Source organism: Schistocerca nitens, chromosome 7, assembly GCF_023898315.1.
Source record: "Schistocerca nitens isolate TAMUIC-IGC-003100 chromosome 7, iqSchNite1.1, whole genome shotgun sequence".
NCBI lineage: Eukaryota > Metazoa > Arthropoda > Insecta > Orthoptera > Acrididae > Schistocerca > Schistocerca nitens.
In genome coordinates, this window is record NC_064620.1 from 125,289,775 (window position 1) to 125,315,051 (window position 25,277).

The 25,277-nt window shown below is 43.7% G+C and overlaps 1 protein-coding gene across 1 annotated transcript in view; it reads right to left on the reverse strand.

The window, feature by feature from the left end:
- Positions 1-991: 991 nt before the first annotated feature.
- LOC126195501 (lipase 3-like) overlaps positions 992-25,277 on the reverse strand; it is a 174,794-nt gene continuing 150,508 nt past the window's right edge. Inside the window, exons 7-8 of the mRNA XM_049934129.1 lie at positions 19,824-19,966; positions 992-1,405 (exon numbers count right to left, since the gene is read on the reverse strand). Coding sequence (XP_049790086.1) covers positions 1,238-1,405; positions 19,824-19,966 — 311 coding nt within the window. The 3' untranslated portion in view covers positions 992-1,237. The remainder of the gene's footprint in view (positions 1,406-19,823; positions 19,967-25,277) is intronic.

Here is a 25,277-nt window from a genome sequence, read left to right on the forward strand (position 1 = left end):
TACAATCTTTGGTTTATATCGTACTTAAGTTGATCGAACTGATGAATAATATAGCTTTCTAATATACCGTCGGATTAATCTACGAATAGCTTGGCTCCAAACACACGGCTAGCTACATTTACCGCGTTAATAGACCGTAGATTTTTCTTACTTTGTACACTGGTACACGGCCTGTACATTGATACACGATCTTAGTTTTTGATTCTGTGCATAGTCTCCAACAAAATCAGTGGTCTTAACGTCATTGTTCCACGGATTCTTCAATCCGTGTACCTAAATTATAGATCTCTAACTTTTCCGATCCATTACAAATTACTAAACTGCAAGTAACAATCAGCCTCAAGTTATATTACCGTTCGGGGAAAGCTCATTACATTTGATTTCTAGAAATAAACAATGAAATCAAAAAATTTCTGCCTCCCTTCCTCGCTACGACATCACGGATGTCTTCAATAGTCGATGCCACAAAATATATGATAATATGAGACGGTTTAGACATACGAAAGAGTGAAATTCAGTTATTTGAAGGTCTGATTACCAAACAGGTTAATGAGATCAAGATTCGCAGAAATCGCAGTACGTTGTAACAGGATCCGCATCATTATATTTGCTCCTGGAAACGGATACCTATGAAACTGTTGCATATTCCCAGGAGACTGACTATTTGCAGAATTATGTACCAGTCCCTACTCTTTTCTGTCGTTGCTTGCTTCACAGTCACTCGTGCAACGCAATTATGCTGACGATTCTTTGTTGGACTCAATGTGAACTTCCACAACAAGAAATACCTGAATACGAGTAAATATCTAGGAAAACAGACTAGGAATTTTTGTAAATAATTTGCTTGTAGTGCTTCTTCTACTTAGTGCAGTAACAACAATCAATATTTTTTGTGCAGCAATAAATATGGGATCACGGGAAAGCAGAAACAGCTGAAATTACAGAAACTTCTAGAAAGATAATTTCCGTTAAAAAAAGAAAGAACAAAAAAGAAAAGAAAACGAAATAAAGGACGGTGCTACTCATTTTTCATTTTTGAAAATAAACACGCTTCCACGTAACAGGCTTGCTGACATTCATTGGAAGATGTTTCTTTAAACATTCATCTTTAGACGTACAAAGTAAACCAATACATTGCGCGCGGTCGGTAGGTTCGTAGATAAGATTTCATTCAGCAACAATGGCTCCCCTTGAGGGGAAATGGAGTGCCCTATACCAGGGCGTTAGTGCGGTGTCTTCAGCAGCAGTTATGGTCGAGGACGTAATTAAGGAAGTTGATCAGCGGGTCGTAGAGGGCATCGACGACGTCTGTGGACCAGAGGAAGCTGAGGTGACTGAACGACTTGGTTGGTATCTGGTAGCTGCCCATCAGCTTCGGAAGCCGACTCGCCAACCATCGCATATCCTGTGAACAGGGAAAGCGAGCAGTTCAGAGAAATACTGATCGAAAACATACATACATAAAAACAGGTGTATCTGTGTAAATGTGTCTGTGATTGTGTACGTTTGTTCCAGCTTAGCTCAGTAAACCATAATTTTAACCAAACTCGGTACAGGTGTGTAAAAAAATTAGTAAATGAATGCAAGCAGCCTTGTATGGTTTCGACGGATGTAAACCCATTTTCATCAAAAATACTTGTAACCTAATGACAACGTAACAGCAAAAACTAAAAACTCGGAAACATACACTGTGTGATCAAAAGTATCCGGAAACCTACAAAAACATACGATTTTCAAATTAAGTGCATTGTGCTGCCACCTACTGCCAGGGACTCCAAATCAGCGACCTCAGTAGTCATTTAGACTTTGTGAGAGAGCAGAATGGGGAGCTCCCCGGAACACACGGACTTCGAACGTGGTCAGGTGATAGGGTGTCACTTGTGTCATACGTCTGTATGCGAGATTTCCACACTCCTAAACATCCCTAGGTCCACTGCTTCCGATGTGATAGTGAATTTGAAAAGTGAAGGGACACGTACAACACGTAAACCTACAGGCCGACCTCGTCTGTTGACTGACACAGACCGCCGACAGGTGAAGAGGGTCGTAATGTGTAATAGGTACACATATATGCATACCATCACACAAGAATTCCAAATTGCATCAGGATCCACTGCAAGTACTATGATAGTTAGGCGGGAGCTGAGAAAACTTGGATTTCATGGTTGAGATGCTGCTCATAAGCCACACATCACGCAGGTAAATGCCAAACGACACCTCGCTCAGTGTAAGGAGCGTAAACATTGGACGACTGAACAGTGGAAAAACGTTGCGTGGAGTGACGAATCATGATACACAATGTGGCGATCCGATGGCAGGGTGTGAGTATGGAGAAATTCCCGGTGAACGTCATCTTCCAGCGTATGTAGTGCCATCACTAAAATTCGCAGGCAGTGGTGTTATGGTGTGGCCATGTTTTTCATGGAGGGGGGACTGCACCCCCACTATCACAGCACAGGCCTACACTGATATTTTAAACAACTTCTTCCTTTCCCCTGTTGAAGAGCAAATTCGGGGATGGCGATTGAGCACCTGTTCATAATGCACGGCCTGTGGCGGAGTGGACGGTAACATCCCTGTAAAGGATTGGCCTGCAGAGAGTCCTGACCTGAACCCTATAGAACACCTTTGGTATGTTTTGGAACGCTGACTTCGAGGGGGGGGGGGGCCTCACCGACCGACGTCGATACCTATCAGTGCAGCACTCCGGGAAGAATGGGCTGTCATTCCCCAAGAAACTTTCCAGCACGTGACTGAACGTATGTCTGCGAGACTGGAAGCTGTCATCAAGGCCAAGGGTGGGTCTACACCATATTGAATTCCAGCATTACCGATGGAGGTCGCTACGAACTTGAAAGTCATTTTCAGTCAGGTGTCCGGATACTTTCGTTCACATAGTGTACATGTCAAACTCACGTGTCATGCAGAGACTAAATCATCACATAGGAGTGGGAACATCACATAGATCATTAAATATAACGAAAAGAATAAAAACTAACACTTACTAAAATTTCGCATCGGAAAAACACCAAATAACGAAGCAAATTGACATTTGTCCAATGAAAATATACTGTCAGCGCACATAATTGTATACATTACAAAATATGCTGGCCCCTATGGTCAGGGCTTGTCAGGTAAGTAAGAATAGTTGAAATGTTAAAATCCCAAATAAAACCAATCAAATAAAATGTCAGGTCATGTTATGAGCTGCACGCCGATTGACAGGGAGTAGAGAGCGCGAACACCAGGAAGACCAGGCATGGGAGCCACGCCAGTTGCACGACTTTGACGTGGCAAGTAAATTTTGAATTATTTTTAATATGACTGCTCTTATTTTGAATATGACTGCTCTTTAGCAACGGTTAGAGATAAGTGAATGAATCCAAAGCAGCCAACCAGTTGCAACAAAATGTGGTTATATTCAACCTCTGAGCGAGGTTTCGACGGATGTGAACCCGTCTTCTTCATAAATACTTGTAACCTGCAGACAATGTAAAAACAATAACTACAAACTCGGAAACTCACATGTTAAAATTAAGCTTCATACGGAGACTAGATCCCGACAAAGGTGGTGGAATATCACATATTACATAAAACAAATCCAAGAGAATAAAAACTAGTATTTACTAAAATTTCAGATTGGAAAAATGGTAAATAATGAAGTGATCCTATGCTGTCAGCGCACATCATTGTGTACATTATGAAATATGTTGACCCCCATGACCAGTGTTTGTCAGTATACATTCGTTGTGTATACGTCTTCGTTTCACCCGTTTCCCACTTTCTGAAAGCACTGATTTTACCCACTCTCGTTACTGCATATTTTTTACTGTACGATGACTCATACACTAATGTCACTCATAGTCACATACGTTTATCACAGCATGTTCACACATTAACTTTATTACTGCGCATACGATAATGTACTTGTGGCCTTAAAAGTGTTTTAATGTAAGTTAACATATTTTACTTTGGAATAGCATCCTTTGCCATTCTTTATTTATCACTATTCTCACACACACCCTCCCACTATAAATGCATTTCCACTCACTGGCCAATTACGCCGCGACCAACTTCTCAAATCGCTTTCAGCTTTCTTCCTGTCTGTCTATTCCGTTGGTGGAAAACGCAGAATATGAGATTGGTGTGGGTTTGGCTTCAGGTGGTTCTTGTTACAGTAATCATCAGCACTTGCTTTGTTTCTTCAAAAGGTAGTGATATGTAAACATATCTCTGGGTAATTTCAAGCAAACAGGGTATGTACAAGAATATGACATTGAAAAATCTAGGTCTAGTATACCCTTAGGACTAGTAGCTATTGCGATGAGGATACGATATGAGAGTGGCATGTAGGGATAGCTCCGAAATACTTGCAGAAATTTCAGTCGTATGTAGGAAGCGTATGACTTACTACAAGGAAAAAATACCTTCGGTGTAAGACAGCGATCTGTATCTACATCTACATGGATACTCAGCAAATCACATTTAAGTGCCTGAAAGAGGGTTCATCGAACCACCTTCACAATTCTCTATTATTCCAATCACGTATAGCGCGCGGAAAGAACGAAGACCTATATCTTTCCGTACGAGCTGTGATTTCCTTTATTTTATCGTGGTGATCGTTTCTCCCTACGTAGGTAGGTGTCAACAAAATATGTTCGCATTCGGAGGAGAAACTTGATGATGGGAATTTCGTGAGAAGATTCCGTCGCAACGAATAACGCCTTTCTTTTAATGATGTCCAGCCCAAATCCTGTAACATTTCTGTGACACTCTCTCCCATATGTCGCCATAACACAAAACGTTATGCCCTTTTTTGGACTTTTTCGATGTCCTCCGTCAGTCCTATCTGGGTAAGGATCCCACATCGCGCAGCAGTATTCTAAAAGAGGACGGACAAGCGTAGAGTAGGCAGTCTCGTTAGTAGATCTGTTACATTTTGGTGGAATTTGGTACAGAGAAAGTGGTGACACGTAAGATGTGACCCTGGAATGTCAGACGCCACACTAGGCAAACTTCATACGTATATGACCTACTACCTCATAATTATAATAAAAAAATCTTTGCCGGGGTTAGACACTGATTAGGGGTTAGTTGCCGGTTTGAGAAGAGTGACACACGAAAGTAATGGAATGCTTGGCGACAGTCCTAGTTGCAAATAATCCCTAGAGGTGTGGCTGGTAATAGGAAAAATTGACTTAATACACAGCTTGGAAATACTTGGAGTAATTGCAAGCAGACTTGTAGTAATTGGAAGCAAAATCGGTAGACACATGAGTACGATCTGGAACAGACGCTATGGTGCTGTGACATTTCTAGTACATGAGGCTAAGAGTAGAAAGACGGTGATAAGTACTTATAACACTGGAAACGCTGGAGAAATATCAACCAAACGTATTACACAAATGGCTTATTATCTAGGTAGACACCCCAATCACAGCTTTAAGGGACGGTTGAGTGGGAAGGAGTAGACGTTTGAAGATAATCATTAATGACAAAGTCTGGTGCCGAATCCAAGGTCTTCGGTATCGCTATGCTAAATGGTGTCAGCCCCGTTTACATTTCACCCCCGGAAATGTGACTACGTATGGAAAGGGAGTGAAGCATATAACTAATCAAAAGGACCTGACATTAGTGTCAAAATATACTTTTCTGAGTTGCACTTTGATGACAGTCCCGAAGGCATTCAGTATCTAGGAGTTCTGGTGGCGTTGGTTATGGAGATGGGATGATACAACCGGCCAATGCCGTGTAATAAGGCAATACCAAAAAAATTAAGGGTGTTGGTCTAAGAAAGCAAGGAGTCATTTGCATAATATGAACGTGTAGTGTAATACAAGTGTAAGAGCATCATCAAGTTTCGCCTTAATATGCGATGCCCTCTGCCTTAAATTCACGGAAATTCGGAAACAGCCTGGAAACTGGAAAACTCTTATAATCATTTATACACTCCTGGAAATTAAAATAAGAACACCGTGAATACATTGTCCCAGGAAGGGGAAACTTTATTGACACATTCCTGGGGTCAGATACATCACATGATCACACTGACAGAACCACAGGCACATAGACACAGGCAACAGAGCATGCACAATGTCGGCACTAGTACAGTGTATATCCACCTTTCGCAGCAATGCAGGCTGCTATTCTCCCATGGAGACGATCGTAGAGATGCTGGATGTAGTCCTGTAGAACGGCTTGCCATGCCATTTCCACCTGGCGCCTCAGTTGGACCAGCGTTCGTGCTAGACGTGCAGACCGCGTGAGACGACGCTTCATCCAGTCCCAAACATGCTCAATGGGGGACAGATCCGGAGATCTTGCTGGCCAGGGTAGTTGACTTACACCTTCTAGAGCACGTTGGGTGGCACGGGATACATGCGGACGTGCATTGTCCTGTTGGAACAGCAAGTTCCCTTGCCGGTCTAGGAATGGTAGAACGATGGGTTCGATGACGGTTTGGATGTACCGTGCACTATTCAGTGTCCCCTCGACGATCACCAGTGGTGTACGGCCAGTGTAGGAGATCGCTCCCCACACCATGATGCCGGGTGTTGGCCCTGTGTGCCTCGGTCGTATGCAGTCCTGATTGTGGCGCTCACCTGCACGGCGCCAAACACGCATACGACCATCATTGGCACCAAGGCAGAAGCGACTCTCATCGCTGAAGACGACACGTCTCCATTCGTCCCTCCATTCACACCTGTCGCGACACCACTGGAGGCGGGCTGCACGATGTTGGGGCGTGAGCGGAAGACGGCCTAACGGTGTGCGGGACCGTAGCCCAGCTTCATGGAGACGGTTGCGAATGGTCCTCGCCGATACCCCAGGAGCAACAGTGTCCCTAATTTGCTGGGAAGTGGCGGTGCGGTCCCCTACGGCACTGCGTAGGATCCTACGGTCTTGGCGTGCATCCGTGCGTCGGTGCGGTCCGGTCCCAGGTCGACGGGCACGTGCACCTTCCGCCGACCACTGGCGACAACATCTATGTACTGTGGAGACCTCACGCCCCACGTGTTGAGCAATTCGGCGGTACGTCCACCCGGCCTCCCGCATGCCCACTATACGCCCTCGCTCAAAGTCCGTCAACTGCACATACGGTTCACGTCCACGCTGTCGCGGCATGCTACCAGTGTTAAAGACTGCGATGGAGCTCCGTATGCCACGGCAAACTGGCTGACACTGACGGCGGCGGTGCACAAATGCTGCGCAGCTAGCGCCATTCGACGGCCAACACCGCGGATCCTGGTGTGTCTGCTGTGCCGTGCGTGTGATCATTGCTTGTACAGCCCTCTCGCAGTGTCCGGAGCAAGTATGGTGGGTCTGACACACCGGTGTCAATGTGTTCTTTTTTCCATTTCCAGGAGTGTATGTCATAGACACTTTTCCTAAGGAGTCCACAGCATATTGGTCAATCGAATATGTCCATCAAGACAAAGAGCCAGACTAAGACGTCTCTACTAAGGACGACGGGAGCATAAGGTGCTATAAAGACAGAGGCTCTTCTCATCATTCTGGGAACAAGTCCCACTGACATCACTGTACGATATCTTGTTTGCAGAATATTCATTGCGGCGGCATACCGTAGATAAAGTACAATAAATTACGGGTTCCAGAATAACTAATAAGTTAGATCTTCGGGACTGGGTACTTGATGAATGGCAGCGGGATTAGAGCACAAATTGCAGGACGTCGGGTATGCAGTCTGTTTCAGAACGTAAGAGTGAGAGACTAAAAATGAATTATATCGGCTTGAATGGAGGTATGCTTCACTTTATGACAGGGCAAGGTCATTACCTCCGCTATTTACACAGTACAGGAAAGACAGGGTCAGCATTGCATGACTCTGGTGATTTAGAATCCTTTGAGAGAGTGGTGTTCACATGCCCTCTCCAAGTGGCTCCTAGAAGACATGGACCCCCTCAAAGCTAAATGTTGTCATTGTAGTCTTCAGTCTGAAGACTGGTTTGAAGCACCTCTCCGTGCTACTCTCTCCTGTGCAAGCCTCTTCATATCCGAGTAACTACTGCAACCTACATCCTTCTGAATCTGCTTGTTGTATTAATACCTTGGTCTCCCTCTACGACTTTTACCCCACACGCTTCCCCCCAGTACTAAATTGGCGATCCCTTGATGTCTCAGAATGTGTCCTACCAACCGATCCCTCCTTTTGGTCAGGTTGTACCACAAATTTCTCTTCTCCCCAGTTCTATTCAGTACCTCCTCATTAGTTACGTGATCTACCCATCTAATCTTCAGCATTCTTCTGTAACACCACGTTTCAAAAGCTTTTAACCTCTGCATGTCTAAACTATTTATCGTCCATGTTTCACTTCCATACATTGCTACACTCCATAAAAATACTTTTAGAAAGAACTTCCTGACAATTAAACCTATACTCAACGTTAACAACTTTCTCTTCTTCAGAAACACTTTTCTTGTCATTGCCAGTCTACGTTTTGTATCCACCCTACTTCTACCATCATCAGTTATTTTGCTTCGTAAATAGCAAAACTCATCGTGTACTTTAAGTGTCTCATTTCCTAATCTTATTCCCTCAGCATCACCTGATTTAATTCGACTACATTCCATTATCCTCGTTTTGATTTTGTTGGTGTTCATTTTATATCCACCTTTCAAGATTCTGTCCATTCCGTTCAACTGCTCTTCCAAGTCCTTTACTGCCTCTGCCAAAACTGCAATGTCATCAACAGATCTCAAAGTGCACTAAACAGTGTACCTAATTAGGAATGCTGACACATTCCAGTTATAGAACATAGTCAAGAAAAATATATCTGGAAAAAAACTAAACGAGTTCAGAACCACTATTGGAAACACAAATATGGGTGGGAGAAGTGGCAACAGGAGAGAGGATATGAGTGGGAGGGAAGACGCGAATGATGAGGAGGTACGAAAGGCAGCAAAGTGCTGATTCTGAGGAAGAGAAAAACACTGCGTGATCAGTGGAGTATTGTGTGGTATCTGTTAACAACAGGAAGTTCAATAGTAACTTAGTTTTAATTCACTTCTAATATCAATAAACTAGTTATTAATAATGACAATTGAGATAATTTGATGTCTTTTTCCGAGTCGCTAAACAACTGGACAATTCTGTTATTAATGGTTTTCCGTCTTGAGTTTACTGCAATTTAATTAAAGAGAATTACAATAGACGCATTTCGTTTTTATTTGTAAATTATCTTCCATGGTTATTCTACTGCCGGAAGGTAACCACGCAAACAAATCTAGTATAATTGGACAATTAATTACAGATGGCTAAAAGGTAGGCTATTTTTCTACGCAGCGTAGGCAAAACCCGAAGATATAGCTAGGTAACCACAAACGGTAGTAACCTGAAGAAATTTACATACAAAGTAACATCATCTCTTTTCATTATTTCATTTCCTACTTTCGTGTTATTTCTTCCTAACTATTTACTTTTCTCTACATAAACGCTTATTACTAAGATTTATTGTGTAATTTGATATCTTGATATTGCATCAGTAGAAGTTTAAAAAAATGTATGCCACTATCTAGAGAATTTTAAATGTACTGATGCATTATACGACCTTCTTTGGACACACTTGTTTTATGACTGCAATAAATAAAAACTAATATCCACCGTCTGGTGGATCATGGGATGACAGCTGTTATTATATCTTTATGTGTAGAAGTGACAGTTGTTTCTGCATCTTTATGTAGGGAGGATGGCAACTGTTACTATGTCTCCATGTAGTGGGGATCAGAGCTGTTGCTACATTTTTATGTACTAAGGATGTCAGTTATTACTATATGTTTACGTAGTAGGGATAATACCTTCAGCTGCATTTATATTTCTTGTTTTATTTGCAATCGTTTTAGATGATCCATTACGCCATCTTCATGACCCTGATTACATTAAACGGATCTTTCTCATAATTGTATACGGTGTAGCAAACTATTATAGCTATTTTTAAAATTCATGATACATTTATGCAGTTTAACTAAAATAATTTCAGCTTTCATATTTGCGTGTGACCAGCAAAGTGTTAAGACCTCGGCAAAAGACGAGAGCTGTGGACAGTGCGTATACTACAAAATATTAATATTTATTTCATTAAAATCATGCAGTTTAAATAGATGCATTAACAGCCAAGAACAGTGAAAACGCATATTGTGGTTAGATGCATTTGGTATTATTCAATAGGGGTTCACCCAAACTGAGCCACATTAACAATAGGAGGGGTGCTGTAGTCCTCTTGTGTCACTGACACAAATAGTTCAGGTGGAACAACGCATATTGTGTCACTTACACGGGGTAGTACCCGAATAAATCACGAAACAGAAATGTAACAACCGACCAAAGTAGTTGAAATGTAAAGTGCACTAGTGAGGGCAAAGTCATTATTCGTATTGTAATGTATCATACTGAAATCTACTGCAATAAAAGCAAGTCCCACAAATACAACTGAAGGGTCATCCCTAATACATGAAGGTAATGCATACTGGTTAGTCTTACTGCCATATGAACGACAAATTTTCTGTCTGTGGTGGGGTTGATCAGTGATCCTTGGAGGTTGGGGGAGAACAGTCCCGTGAGAGCTGTTGAAGTACTCGTTCCTATTGCCCGGTGTTGCTCTCCTCTGATGCCTTAGGCAGGGGCTGAAAATGGGGCCGTTGACAGATAATGATCAAAAGAATGAAAGACTGTTGGAGTCCAGTTTTACGTAGTCTCTATGCGACAGTATAGCAGACCTGAAGCTAATAAAATTTCCTCAAGCTTCCAGCTGAATCAAGTGGTTTATTATCTACGAGCTTCCAGACCAGTCCTCCTCGGCTACTGACAAGCTGGCACCTGACAATGGACGAGGAATGCTTTACCCGCGTCATGTGGTTTATTATCCACGAGATTTCGCACGAATACTCTTCGGCTATTGTCGTCACTGGAGAATGGATGAGGAATTCGTGAACGTTTAAACACTTGTGAGACCATAGACTCTATAAAATAGTTTTAGTTCATGTCACAGTGAGCCCGTGCACATTGGATGTCCATTGTACACGTACGTCTGAATTGTTCATCCACGTTTCATGAAAATTTTTTGCAGTGCAACTGAACATCTACTTTTATGTCAAAAGTTTGTCCCAGACTGTAAAAGCTGGACGGAGAAGCTCTCTGAAACACTCGTGATTGGAAGAGTGATCCCCTAAGAGTAAATTCTAAAAAAACACCCATAAAATTTCCTTTAAACTGGAAATCCGGTCCCAAGCGTTTCGTGAATGGTAGTCCTGTTGATACAACCACAACTAACTGTTATTTATGCACTGAGTACCAGTTGTTCTAAAACTGTAAACTCATACCTCTGTTCTTGACTAGCCACTTTCTACTCGAATTCAAAGATTTTTAATTGAGCTGTATAATCTTCCCCAACTATGGGTGTCAGTCAGTTTGACAAAGGACGATGATCAACGTTATAGAAATGAGAACGAAGGAAATAGCGGAAAAGTGCACAAAATGCTAGAGTCAGTAGTAAAATTAATCATCGATCAGCCGAAGAGACCTGCATTACGGACTACATAGATTGATAAGACTCACAACAAGTATTACGTATTTACTTTGAACTTAGATGCATAGAATACTGCAGTGTTATGTGCGGAATGACGTGAACAAATACCGCTTCCTGTGTAGCGAGAGCCTTGTTTAGCAACGCCTTTCCGACTGCAACTTGCTCGCTTTCGCAGAGTGTCTGGTCGAAACCGTTAACGCTACAATTCAGTAAACAGAAAACCGCAAACGACGGTAATTTGGAAGCGCGCTAAACACGGAGAAGCGAAAAATGCAGTATTTTTGTAACACTGCAGTAATTAAAATTCCGCGTATTTCTCATTTGCCAACACCGCGAGTGGAAACCGCAACATAAACGGTTGTTTCATCTGCGTTTCTCACCTCAGTGGCTGCGAGAGGTCGCTGATGTAATTTACGAAATGGCGAATAATTTTCCACACCCTTACCTAAAACGCATTAAAGCAAGAGCATAAGCGGTATCACCACTGTCAAAATTTTTTATCTTTCTACGTTTATTGTCAGCCGGCGATGTTTTGTGGTCTACGATGCAGATCACCGTTGTAAATCACTATTTCTGTCGAACATTAGTTAGTCGATTTTGTCGCTTTTACAACCTTCTCTTGTATTTAGTGCTTCAAAAACTGTAGTGGTGGCAAATTGTATTTTGCCTGGGAATAATACACAACTAACTGTATATCTGAAAAGAGTAGTTAGTGAGATGCTTACATGATTAGCGATTTTAAACGTGTCGATGGCTTCGTACAAAATGCTTTTATTTTATTTTATTACGTGCTGTTCTCCCATTTATTTCTTCATTCCATACAAAGCAGATAATATAGAGGCGGTTGCCAACAGATAAGCCCCAGCGGTTTACATGTTGAACCACGTTTCCTGGGTGAAAGAAAATACACTGTCTTACAAGTGAAACTTTGGAACAGTTGGCACCATAATTCTCTAATATGTGCAGTAGAACATCAACGTGATATCGGGACCGCCTACAAAATTGTCCCCGGCTTGATATGTGGTGCGGAGTGATGCGTCAACTAAGCACTGCATCACTTATTTCGCAGTAAAGAAAACCACAGCACTAAAAATTTTTCTAGGAAAGTGGTTCGCGCGAGACGAATTCCTGCTCTGTGTACTAGTTTCTCTAGACAACACTTTCTTTCTTTTGCTACCGTCTTTATCCCGCATTGTGCGCAGGGTCGGCAGGGTTAAGTACGGAATTTGCATGGTTAATTTTAGGGGGTGGCTGGATGCCCTTCCTGCCGCCACCCCATACCCCCCAGGAATTTTTCTAGGAAAGTGGTTCGCGCGAGACGAATTCCTGCTCTGTGTACTAGTTTCTCTAGACAACACTTTCTTTCTTTTGCTACCGCCTTTATCCCGCATTGTGCGCAGGGTCGGCAGGGTTAAGTACGGAATTTGCATGGTTAATTTTAGGGGGTGGCTGGATGCCCTTCCTGCCGCCACCCCATACCCCCCAGGACGGAAGTAGAGTACCCCAGCTGTCTGCGTCTAGTGCGAATCGTGAAATAGTGTGAATGTGGTTCAAATGTCTGCGAGTCGCGTAACTGAGGCGGGACGTGGGAACCAGCCCAGTATTCACCTAGTAGGATGTGGAAAACCACCTAAAAACCACATCCAGACTGGCTTGCACACCGGCTGTCGTTGTCAGTCCGCCAGGCGGATTCGATCCGGGGCTGGCGTGACTACCCGAGTCCAGGAAGCAGCGCGTTAGCGCTCTCGGCTACCCTGGCGGGTTTCTCTAGACACCACATCAATCAGTTATTTCGTTTAGGTGTTACGTGAATGAACTTGTTTATGCCAGTAAAATAAGCAATCTTCAAGAACTTACTAAACCTATCAGCACGGTAACTCCACAGTTGTTGGATCGGATGTGGGTAGAAACTGTGGACAGCCAACACATGAACAAATTCTCGCTGGTGACAGTTTCTTCATGGACACTGTTCATAGTCCACAGTCTGGGATTAGTGAGAGTGGGATGGTTTGCGGGAGGGGGAGGGAGATTGTCTGGAACTGGTACTACAGAAACCTAGTAGGGATAAATGATCATCTTATTGGTTAAATAATGTGTGAAACTGACACTCAAGCATCAAATCAAAAGGATATGACAAATCTGGGAATCACACGATATTTATTTAAGCTATCGGGAAACGCAATCTGTAAAGCAACGGGTCACAGAGAAGTGCTGTTGGCATACGGACGGTTGATATCTGTGACGTCGGTCGAAGGACTATGACCTATGTCCAGGCGTATAACTACGTATCCCAGTACACAACAGTAAATATATTCCCAAATATTTGTTCTTCTTAGCCTGTATTCTCCAGTATCCCTTAACCTGCGATGAGGTTGTCACTCCATCTTTTCCTTGGACGGCCTATGTTTCTTTTACCAGCTAGTAATTTATTTCCTACGATTTTAATAATCTTTCGTTTAACAATTCACTCTACGTGTTTGTTCCACTCATCTTTTCTCGTATGCACCCACTCATTGATGGAGACCATTTTACATCCTTTTCTAACGCTTTCACTTCTCTCTCTGTCAGTGTCTTTCCTACAATCCTCCGCAGTATTTTCATTGGCGTCGTTTCTAAAAATCTTATAGTTTTTGATTTTTTGGGTCTAGTCTCAGTTGTGTAAGTCATAACTGGTATCACTATTATTTCGTACATTCTTGTCTTTGCATCTTTCCCGATGCATTTTCCCAAATCGTATCATTTAATACCCTGGCACGTTACTTTTTCTGCTTGTTTTCTAGCCTCATTTCCAACATTTCCACAGCTGGACAATTGGATACCGAGGCATTTAAATGTCATTACCAGCTTAATAATTTTTCTATCTACTTCCAGTTTGCGTCTAATTGGTTCCAAAGAAATAATCGTGGATATGTGCATATTAGGAGTCTGGCTGCCACGTCAAATTAATGTAAAAGTTTATGGAGGTTATCTTCACTATTCTCTGGCAGAACTGCATCGTCAGCAGAACAAACGGTCTTTATTTCTTCGTTCCCCATTCTATAAACACTGACAACCTGGCCGGCCGAAGTGACCGTGCGGTTCTAGGCGCTGCAGTCTCGAACGGAGCGACCACTGCAGTCGCAGGTTCGAATACTGCCTCGGGCATGGATGTGTGTGATGTCCTTAGGTTAGTTAGGTTTAATTAGTTCTGAGTTCTAGGCGACTGATGACCTCAGAAGTCGCCTAGTGCTCAGAGCCATTTGAACCATTTTGAACTGACAACCTGTACCTTCTCTATGACTTCGTCCATGAGTACATTAAAAAGTAGCGTGCTTATACAGTCACTTTGATAACTACCACTATTAACTGCTATGCAGCTAATTATTGTAGCACCAATTTTCGCCAGGATGTATTTGGCGGAATAAATGTTTCAGTTGTTTTTGTGAAGTTATAACGAATGCTCGGGTTGTAGAACAGGTTTACGATATCTGTTACCTGAATCGTATCCGGAGCATTATGTAAGTTCGTAAAACAAAGATTAGCTGGTCCATGGTAGTCAATGGACGCCCCTACGGTCTGTTTAAGAATGACTGCGTATTCGCAGATTTTCGGAATGTGTTTGACACAGTGCAGACTTTTGATGAAGATTCGAGCATATGGAATAGGTTCGCAGATATGTGAGAGGCTCGAAGACTTTTCAAGGAATAATACCAGTACGATGTCTTCGACGGCGAGAGTTCATCAGTGAGGAGGGTATCGTGAGGAGCGTTCCAGGGAAGTGTGACAGGACTGCTGCTATTTTCTGTATACGTAAATGATACGACGGATAGGGTGGACAGCTGTTAGTGATTGCTAGTGATGCTGTGTTGAATAGGGAAGTGTCGTCGCTAACTGACGGTAGGACTGTACTGGATGACAGACACAATCCATAGTTGATGCGATGAATGACAGCTCGTTCTAAATGTAGAAAAAGTTGAGTTAATGGGACTGAGTAAGATAAACTATCGTGTAACGTTACGGGGTTAGCAGTGGGTTGCTTGACACAATGCACAGTCGTTTTAAACGTATTCACTGCCCCGCTAACAAACAGAAATTATGTGAAATGAAAGCAGCTGTGAAAAGGTTAATGAGAGATTCTTTTAACGAATTTGAAAGCAATATTTTATCTGCAGATTCTAAAAATAACCCCAAAAAATTATGGTCGTACGTAAAATTATGAATGCAACAAATAATTCAGTACCTTCTCTTGCTGACAGTACGGGTAATCTAACGGATGATGATTAACAGAAGGCCAAAATTCTAAACCTAGCTTTCATAAACTCGTTTACTGTGGAAGACTGCAGCACTATTACCTCTTTCAATTATCGAATGGCTGACATAGTGTTTAGTGTATCTGGGATTGTAAAACAGTTAGGATCCTTAGACGCCAGGAAGGCATCTGGCCCAGACGGTATCCCCGTAAGATTATATGCTGACTATCCTACAAATATAGTACCATTCTTATCAATCATCTACGAGAAATCATTGGAACAGCGGAACTGGAAGTAGGCCCAGGTCATAGCAATCTATAAAAAGGGTAGAAAATCGGATGCACATAATTACCGGCCTGTTTCACTGACATCGATTTGTTGTAGAATCGTGGAACGTATTTTGTGTTCAGACATAATGACCTTTCTAGACTCTGAGAAGCTCATATGCAGAAACCAGCACGGTTTTAGGAAACAGCGGTCTTGCGAGATACAGATGGCCCTCTTTGTGCATGATATACAACAGGCTCTAGATACCGGCTCCCAGGTTGATGCCATATTTCTCGACTTTAGAAAGGCGTTCGACACAGTTCCGCACTGTCGCTTGCTCCAAAAAGTGCGCGCTTACGGTCTATCCGATGACATACGCGGTTGGATAGAAAGTTTTCTAACAGACAGAGAGCAGTATGTCGTCCTGAATGGGGTGACTTCAACAGAAACAAGCGTAACTTCAGGTGTGCCCCAGGGCAGCGTATTAGGTCCACTGTTTTTTATGATTTACATAAACGATCTGGTAGATGGTATAGACGGCGGCATTAGATTGTATGCCGATGATGCTGTAGTCTACAGGAAAGTTGTGAACAAATCAATGAGGATTTGCAGAAAATAAAGGCTTGGTGTAATAACTAGCAGTTATCTCTCAATAAGTGTAACCTACTGCATATAACAAGAGAAAAATTCCCATTAATGTACGAGCATAAAATAAAAGCCCAGTTTTTGGAAAAGGTAACATCCGTCGAGTATATGGGTGTGACTATTCGAAACGATCTCAAATGGAATGACCAGATTACACAAGTAACGGGCAAAGCGAAATCTAGATTGCGGTTTATTGATAGAATCCTGAAGCGATGCAGTCCTTCAACAAAGGAAATTTCTTAAAATACGTTAGTTCGCCCAGTATTATTGTTCGTCTGTATGGGCCCCATACCAGTTTGGTCTGATTCAAGAGATTGAGAAGGTCGAAAGAAGAGCGGCAAGATTCGTGACTGGTACATTTAGCCATCGCGAGAGCGTTACAGCCGGCCGAAGTGGCCGTGCGGTTAAAGGCGCTGCAGTCTGGAACCGCGAGACCGCTACGGTCGCAGGTTCGAATCCTGCCTCGGGCATGGATGTTTGTGATGTCCTTAGGTTAGTTAGGTTTAACTAGTTCTAAGTTCAAGGGGACTACTGACCTCAGCAGTTGAGTCCCATAGTGCTCAGAGCCATTTGAACCATTTTTTTTTTTTTTTTTTTTTTTTTAGAGCGTTACAAATCTCATATAAAGTTTGAAGTGGGACACATTTGCAGATAGACGACGCGCTAAACGGAAGGGGCTGCTCACTAAATTCCAAAATCCGATCTTCGCAGAAGATGTAGAGCATATACGTATTATTATCAACAACTGACGACCGCGGTGGGCACGCGGTTCCAAGCGCTGCAGCCCGGAACCGCGCGACTGCTACGGTCGCAGGTTCGAATCCTGCGCCGGCCGAAGTGGCCGTGCGGTTAAAGGCGCTGCAGTCTGGAACCGCAAGACCGCTACGGTCGCAGGTTCGAATCCTGCCTCGGGCATGGATGTTTGTGATGTCCTTAGGTTAGTTAGGTTTAACTAGTTCTAAGTTCTAGGGGACTAATGACCTCAGCAGTTGAGTCCCATAGTGCTCAGAGCCATTTGAACCATTTTTTTTTTTTTTTTTTTTTTTTAGAGCGTTACAAATCTCATATAAAGTTTGAAGTGGGACACATTTGCAGATAGACGACGCGCTAAACGGAAGGGGCTGCTCACTAAATTCCAAAATCCGATCTTCGCAGAAGATGTAGAGCATATACGTATTATTATCAACAACTGACGACCGCGGTGGGCACGCGGTTCCAAGCGCTGCAGCCCGGAACCGCGCGACTGCTACGGTCGCAGGTTCGAATCCTGCGCCGGCCGAAGTGGCCGTGCGGTTAAAGGCGCTGCAGTCTGGAACCGCAAGACCGCTACGGTCGCAGGTTCGAATCCTGCCTCGGGCATGGATGTTTGTGATGTCCTTAGGTTAGTTAGGTTTAACTAGTTCTAAGTTCTAGGGGACTAATGACCTCAGCAGTTGAGTCCCATAGTGCTCAGAGCCATTTGAACCATTTTTTTTTTTCGAATCCTGCCCCGAACATGGATGTGTGTGATGTCTTTAGGTTAGTTAGGTTAAGGTAGTTCTACGTTCTAGGGGACTGATGACCTCAGATGTTAAGTCCCATAGTGCTCAGAGCCATTTGAACCATCAACAACTTTTAAATCGCGCCATGATCACCATTCAAAGATAAGGGAAATTAGAGCTCGTACTGAGGCGTTCAGACAATCGTTTTTCCCTCTCGCGATCCGCGAGTGGAACAGAGGGGGGGGAATATGACTGTGGCATGAACTGTGCCCTCCGCCACACACCGCTTGGTGGCTAGCGGAGTATATATGTAGATGTAGATGCTCGTTTAAATATCTTGGCGTAAAGTTGAAAAGCGATGTGAACTCGAATAATGACAATGACGTGACAAAGGATTAAAAAGTTAAAAAATTATTTCCTGTGGAGATTCGAATCCATGACTTTCTGCGCGTCAGGACTGTAACTTACGCACCACGGGCTACATCTCTACCTGCCGTAACAGCGTTTTATTTATTCCTCTACAGAACCTCTCAACAAAGATTTGCTGCCTTCAAAAGTTCAGCCTCATGCAGTGTCGTATGAAGTTTATCTGCTGTAGGCCGGTCTCTGTGATGATAATAATTGTATATGTGACGCTGAATCGCATCTTGTGCGATAAGATCCAGTAGTGTTTGGCTAATGCTTTATATGAAAGATGCGTATTTCGTTCCGATCGTTGTGTGTATGTGTTGTTTTTGGTATGATTATCATGTCTGGTGAACTGCGAAATAAAAAGACCAGACCCAGAATTCGGGACCCAAACACATCAAGAAAGAAAGCGGAACAAGGAACTACAAGTGAACTCATCACGTGTTGTGGCAGTTCGAAAACGGTGAAACGTTCGCTCTGGTTGGAAGAATCCAGCTCCAATCCGTGAAGTGTCAACTAGCAAGTAAGAAACTTCGTGTCAGATTAAAACTGTGTGCCGGACCGAGAAGTGAGCTCGGGACCTGTGCCTTTCCCGGACAAGTACTGTACCCACTGAAGCTGTGAGGAGGGTTCAAATGGTTCAACTGGTTCAAATGGCTCTGAGCACTATGGGACTTAACATCTATGGTCATCAGTCCCCTAGAACTTAGAACTACTTAAACCTAACTAACCTAAGGAAATCACATACATCCATGCCCGAGGCAGGATTCGAGCCTGTGACCGTAGCAGTCGCGCGGTTCCGGACTGAGCGCCTAGAACCCCGCTAGACCACCGCGGCCGGGGTAGCGTGTCGTGTTTGTGTAGCGCAGATGGTAGAGCACTTGCCCGGCAAAGGTCCCGAGGTCGAGTCTCCCTCCGTCACACAGTTTTAATCTTATACGGAGTTTCATATCAGAGCATACTCTCCTGCAGAGTGAAAATTTCATTTTGCAAGTAATTTTAATCAGACTACAGTGTGCTCCCTAAGCCAGTGAGCTCTTTTAACCGGCCTATGTGTTGCTGCCGGAGAAACGCGTGGTTCCGCCTCACGAGACGTCTAGTGGTCAATTCCTTATTACATGAATACTTTTTCATCATACAGTGTATATTTTACAGTCGGTAACGTTCGGAACAAGAGTAAAACAGTTTTCGAGTTATTTAGTGGCAGAGTCACCTCCCAGACGGAGTCCTACAGCTGTTGCGGAGCTCACCTCGGCGGTGGTGAAGGGGTCGCTGTCCCCGTAGAAGACGGCGGTGTGCGCCGCCACCCTGTGCAAGGGGTACTCCGGGGGCTGCGCGCTGCCGTACACCCTCTGGTTCTCTTCGGCGCCGTGGTCGAACATGCTGAAGCGGCCTGTGGGCACACGAAACACCACGTTACCGCACAGCGCTGATGCCGAAGACGAGCATGCACTCTGAGGAAAATGTAACAGTCCTCTGTACAAGGGTGCCACAGATTTCAGTTCTGGGGCTGCTCACAGGAGACACTCGAAACATTTTAAGTGTCTATTAGGCAATCATAAGTGGCAATCAGAAAAGTTTCCATAAATTTAGACAATAATGTCCGTGGAGCGCAGCGATCTGGTACTATACTCTGGTCAAAAACAAGAAAAAATGGTTCAAATGGCTCTGAGCACTATGGGACTCAACTGCTGTGGTCATCAGTCCCCTAGAACTTAGAACTACTTAAACCTAAGTAAGCTAAGGACATCACACACACCCATGCCCGAGGCAGGATTCGAACCTGCGACCGTAGCAGCAGCGCGGCTCCGGACTGGAGTGCCTAGAACCGCATGTCCACCGCGGCCGGCCAAAAACAAAAAAATGGTTCAAATGGCTCTCAGCACTATGCGACTTCACTTCTGAGGTTATCAGTCGCCTAGAACTTAGAACTAATTAAACCTAACTAACCTAAGGACATCACACACATCCATGCCCGAGGCAGGATTCGAACCTGCGACCGTAGCGGTCGCTCGGCTCCAGACTGTAGCGCCTAGAACCGCACGGCCACTCTGGCCGGCCCAAAAACAAGAGACTGGATTAATATTTGTTTAGTATGACCGGTTTCGGCTTATGTTAAAGCCACCCTCAGATTTTTTTGCCTCTTATGGATGGTGTTGGCGGCTCCCACATTTCTCATGTGATACCACAATCGTTCACTGTGTATTCTGAGGATGGCTTTAGCATAAGCCGAAAGCGGTCTAAAGAAACAAATGTTATTGCGGTCCTGACTTTTGTTTTTACCCAAAAAGTTACCGTTCTAAGCCCACACAAACCCCTTGCCTACATGTCGGTGCTTATATACCCGCATCGGAGTCGTGTTGGGTCGCACTTACACTGCAGCAACGCCCTCAAACGCAGACTTTCTGATCGCAGCTTATGTTTCTTAGCCATCTCAGCTCCCTCCTGCCTTTTTTTTTTTGTCTTGTAATAAATTCACATCTTTGCTAGTGGTTCAGAATTGTTCATTATATTTCATCCTCTTCCTGTCATACGGTATTTGGAATTTGTAGCTGTGTAGTTTGGGACTTCTGTGTGATATAAATTCAAGACGACAGTTCCAGGTGGTAGTATGACATTAATATTTTCCCGATTTTCTTAAAATAGACACCTATACTCAGGAAATTACCAAATACAATTATTTTCATTTAAAAAATTAAAAATCCTCCTTGCCAGGTTGTCTTCATTCGTTCTAATTTGACTTACAGTTAAATATATTTTGTGTCTCAGAGTACAAGTTGGAACAATTGATGTGTAGGGTGTTTGTTATTTGGTCGAAACGAGAGGGAAGTGTAGAGGACAATAAAACGAGTAATAATCCAAACATAGGTCCAGAAGCCAATGGTTTCCCCGATACGACGTGTGACGACCGAGATTATGAGCACCTTATAACAGAGTCCCCAAGGATCCACACTGCAGATATGCGCTCAGGAGGAGTATGTTCCGACAGGTGCACCACGCGGCCTCTGGTAACATGAAGGCAGCCTTCAGCACGTCTCGTCACCGATGTTCAAAAACTCCCAGACGCTTTCCGAACCCACTGACAGCCACCTAAAACGCGTTCCCAAGGTTCATCAGCGCCATCAGCAGAGTTGGAATAAACTGAAACATTTAAATGTCCCCACAAAAAAAATATCCAACGCATTCGAGTCGGAGGACATAGCTGGCCATGGTATTGGCGAACTTCCGGAATGATAAATAAATCAAACAAGGGCAGTTTATCAGTGTGTAAATTACACCTTACTCTCTGTGTTCCTAAATAAACGTAGCCTTAAGACAATGACAGCGTCGTAACATTGCAACTTGGACGTTAACAAAAAATGTTCAAATGTGTGTGAAATCTTATGAGACTTAACTGCTAAGGTCATCAGTCCCTAAGCTTACACACTACCTAACCTAAATTATCCTAAGGACAAACACACACACCCATGCCCGAGGGAGGACTCGAACCTCCGCCGGGACCAGCCGCGCAGTCCATGACTGCAGCGCCAATGACCGCTGGGCTAATCCCGCGCGGCTGGACGTTAACACTTCTTGGCAAAGTTGGGCAATAATTCTGCTGTGGTGTGCAAACATAAGCTCTGAGCCTGAGATGTTATTATCGCGAATAGTAGCGTGCGAACAATAGTTGTAGAGAGGAGTCGGAAGTGGTCGGACGCAGGGTGCGATGGTGAGGAGGCGCGCGACATGAGGGATCGCAGCCTCCCGTGATCTTGCTAGCAGCGCCGGAGGAGACGTGGCTATTAGTTGAGGATTTCTTGGTAATTTTCCTTTTTGTTGCACGTAGTTGTTACTTGCTTGCGCACTGGAGGGATTTTGTCAGATTTGTGTGTGCATAAATTGAGAGTAATACACATATCTTTGCTGTGGCCAGAAACGTGTTTATTGAGTAAAGACACAGTGGAATACGTAAAGTCTGTGTAAACTTTATCAGTGTTTAAATAATCTACTTTGCGAATGTAGTAAATTAGAGTGTTTATTGGTTTCTTTCGCTTTTACACTGTTTAGGGGTAGTTGACCAAACCCCTCCTGATCATTCAATTTCTAACAAATAAAACATTGTTATGATCACGCTTTGCACTCTGCATGGATCGCAGTATTGCTTTTGAAATATTTTTAGCATGTCACTCATCACGTAGTCGCAGTGGCATGACGAGGTATTTTGTCTGTTGCGCGCATGAGCATTGCAAGGCCGTTGTTACGAATTGTTAGAGAATATTTTAAAACTCGCAGTCAGATACTTGAGAATTGATTTCTTTATCATTTGTAGGAGGATTAATTAATGTCTGTTTCTTTATGTTCTCAGTCGAAACTCCATTATTCTCAGAGATGCAAAGTCAGATATTTCCGTACGTGTATCAGCTGAACAAACGATAATTACAAATCTACGCTAGTTTAAAAACAATTAAGATCCAGTTTCAACAGTGCCATGACTGAACGTGTGCATACGCCGTATCACGAGAATCATTCGTTTCCGCACTTATGTATGTTAATGTTATTTGATTGTGTCATTTTCCTCTACTCTCTCCTTTCACTTGTGCCTATAGTAGTGAAACTCCATGTATATGCCAATTTTCCTCTACTCTCTCCTTTCGTCTGTGCCTATGGTAGTGGAACTCCATGTATATGCCAGAAAGAAGAGTTGCTTAATCAATGAATACCGCGTATTTTTTTCTTAAAACATCCACTACTAGCCATTAAAATCGCTACATCACGAAGATGACGTGCTACAGACGCGAAATTTAACCGACAGGAAGACGATTCTGTGATATGCAAATGATTAGCTATTCAGAGCATTCACACAAAGTTGGCGCCGGTGACGACACCTACAACGTGCTGACATGAGGAAAGTTTCCAACCGATTTCTCATACACAAGCAGCAGTTGACCGGCGTTGACTGGTGAAACGTTGTTGTGATGCCTCGTGTAAGGAGGAGAAATGCATACCATCACGTTTCCGACTTTGATAAAGGTCGAATTGTAGCCTATCGCGATTGCGGTTTATCGTATCGCGACATTGCTGCTCGCGTTGCTCGAGATCCAATTACTATTAGCAGAATATGGAATCGTATCACTAGCGGTCGAGATGACAGGCATCTTATCCGCATGGCTGTAACGGATCGTGCAGCCACGTCTCGATCCCTGAGTCAACAGATGGGGACGTTTGAAAGACAACAACCATCTGCACGAACAGGTCGACGACGTTTGCAGCAGCAAGGACTATCAGCTCGGAGACCATTTCTTCGGATGAATCCAGGTTCTGTTTACAGCATCATGATGGTCGCATCCGTGTTTGGCGACATCACGGTGAATGCACATTGGAAGCGTGTATTAGTCATCGTCATACTGGCGTACCACCCGGTATGCGGTGCCATTGATTACACGTCTCGGTCATCTCCTGTTCGCATTTACGGCACTTTGAACTGTGGACGTTACATTGCAGATGTGTTACTACCCGTGGGTCTACTCTTCATTCGATCCCTGCGAAACCCTACATTTCAGCAGAATAATACACGACCGCATGTTGCAGGTCCTGTACGGGCCTTCCTGAATACAGAAAATGTTCGTCTGCTGTCCTGTCCAGCACATTCTCCAGATCTCTCACCAAGTGAAAACGTCTGGTCAGTGGTGGCCGAGCAACTGGCTCGCCACAATACGCCAGTCACTACTCTTGATGAACTGTGGTATTGTGTTGAAGCTGCATGGGCAGTTGTACCTGCACACGCCATCGAAGCTCTGTTTGACTCAATGCCCAGGCATATCAAGGCCGTTATTACGGCCAGAGTTGGTGTTCTGGGTACTGATTTCTCAGGATCTATGCACCCAAATTGCGTGAAAATGTAATCAGATGTCAGTTCTAGTATAATATATTTGTCCAATGAATACCCGTTTATCATCTGCATTTCTTCTTGGTGTAGCAATTTTAATGGCCAGTGGTGTATTTACTTCTTGGTCTGAGTATGACCTGTCCAGATCACATAAACGCTTCTAACCCCTCGCTTTCAACAATTATTGATGCCTAGCGAGGTGGTGCAATGGTTAGCACACAGGACTCGCATTCGGAAGGACGATGGTTCACACCTGCGTTCGGCCATCCTGATTTAGGTTTTCCGTGATTTCTCTAAATCGCTCCAGACAAATGCAGGGATGGTTCCTTTGAAAGGACACGGCCGACTTCTTTCCCCATCCATCCCTAATCTGAAGGGACTAATGACTTCGATGCTTGGTCCCCCCCCCCCCCAAATCAACCAACCAACTAACTGAGATCTTGGAATTTTAATGTCATGTCAGAGCTATTTGTCCGCAAGCCTTCCTTCTCACAGTGTTTACTGACACTTCCTCCTCCTGTCCACTAAGCTCAACTATGAGCGCAACACCGAACAGATACCGCTTATTATGCAGGTGTGACATAGAAGTCACTCTAACATCATACGTAGAAAATTAATATACAGTAATGCGAAGCGCCCAATAAACCGAATTCGCTGTCAGACAACTGCACCACTTCAGTTACAACTTCACTTGTTCGACCGTCGAATGACTGAGTTGGTAAACATCACATAGGCTGAACTACAGTATATGCAACATATACATAACAGAGCCAAAGAAGCAGGTAAGGGCATGCGAATTCAAATACACAGTTACGCAAACAGGCAAATTTCGAAGCTG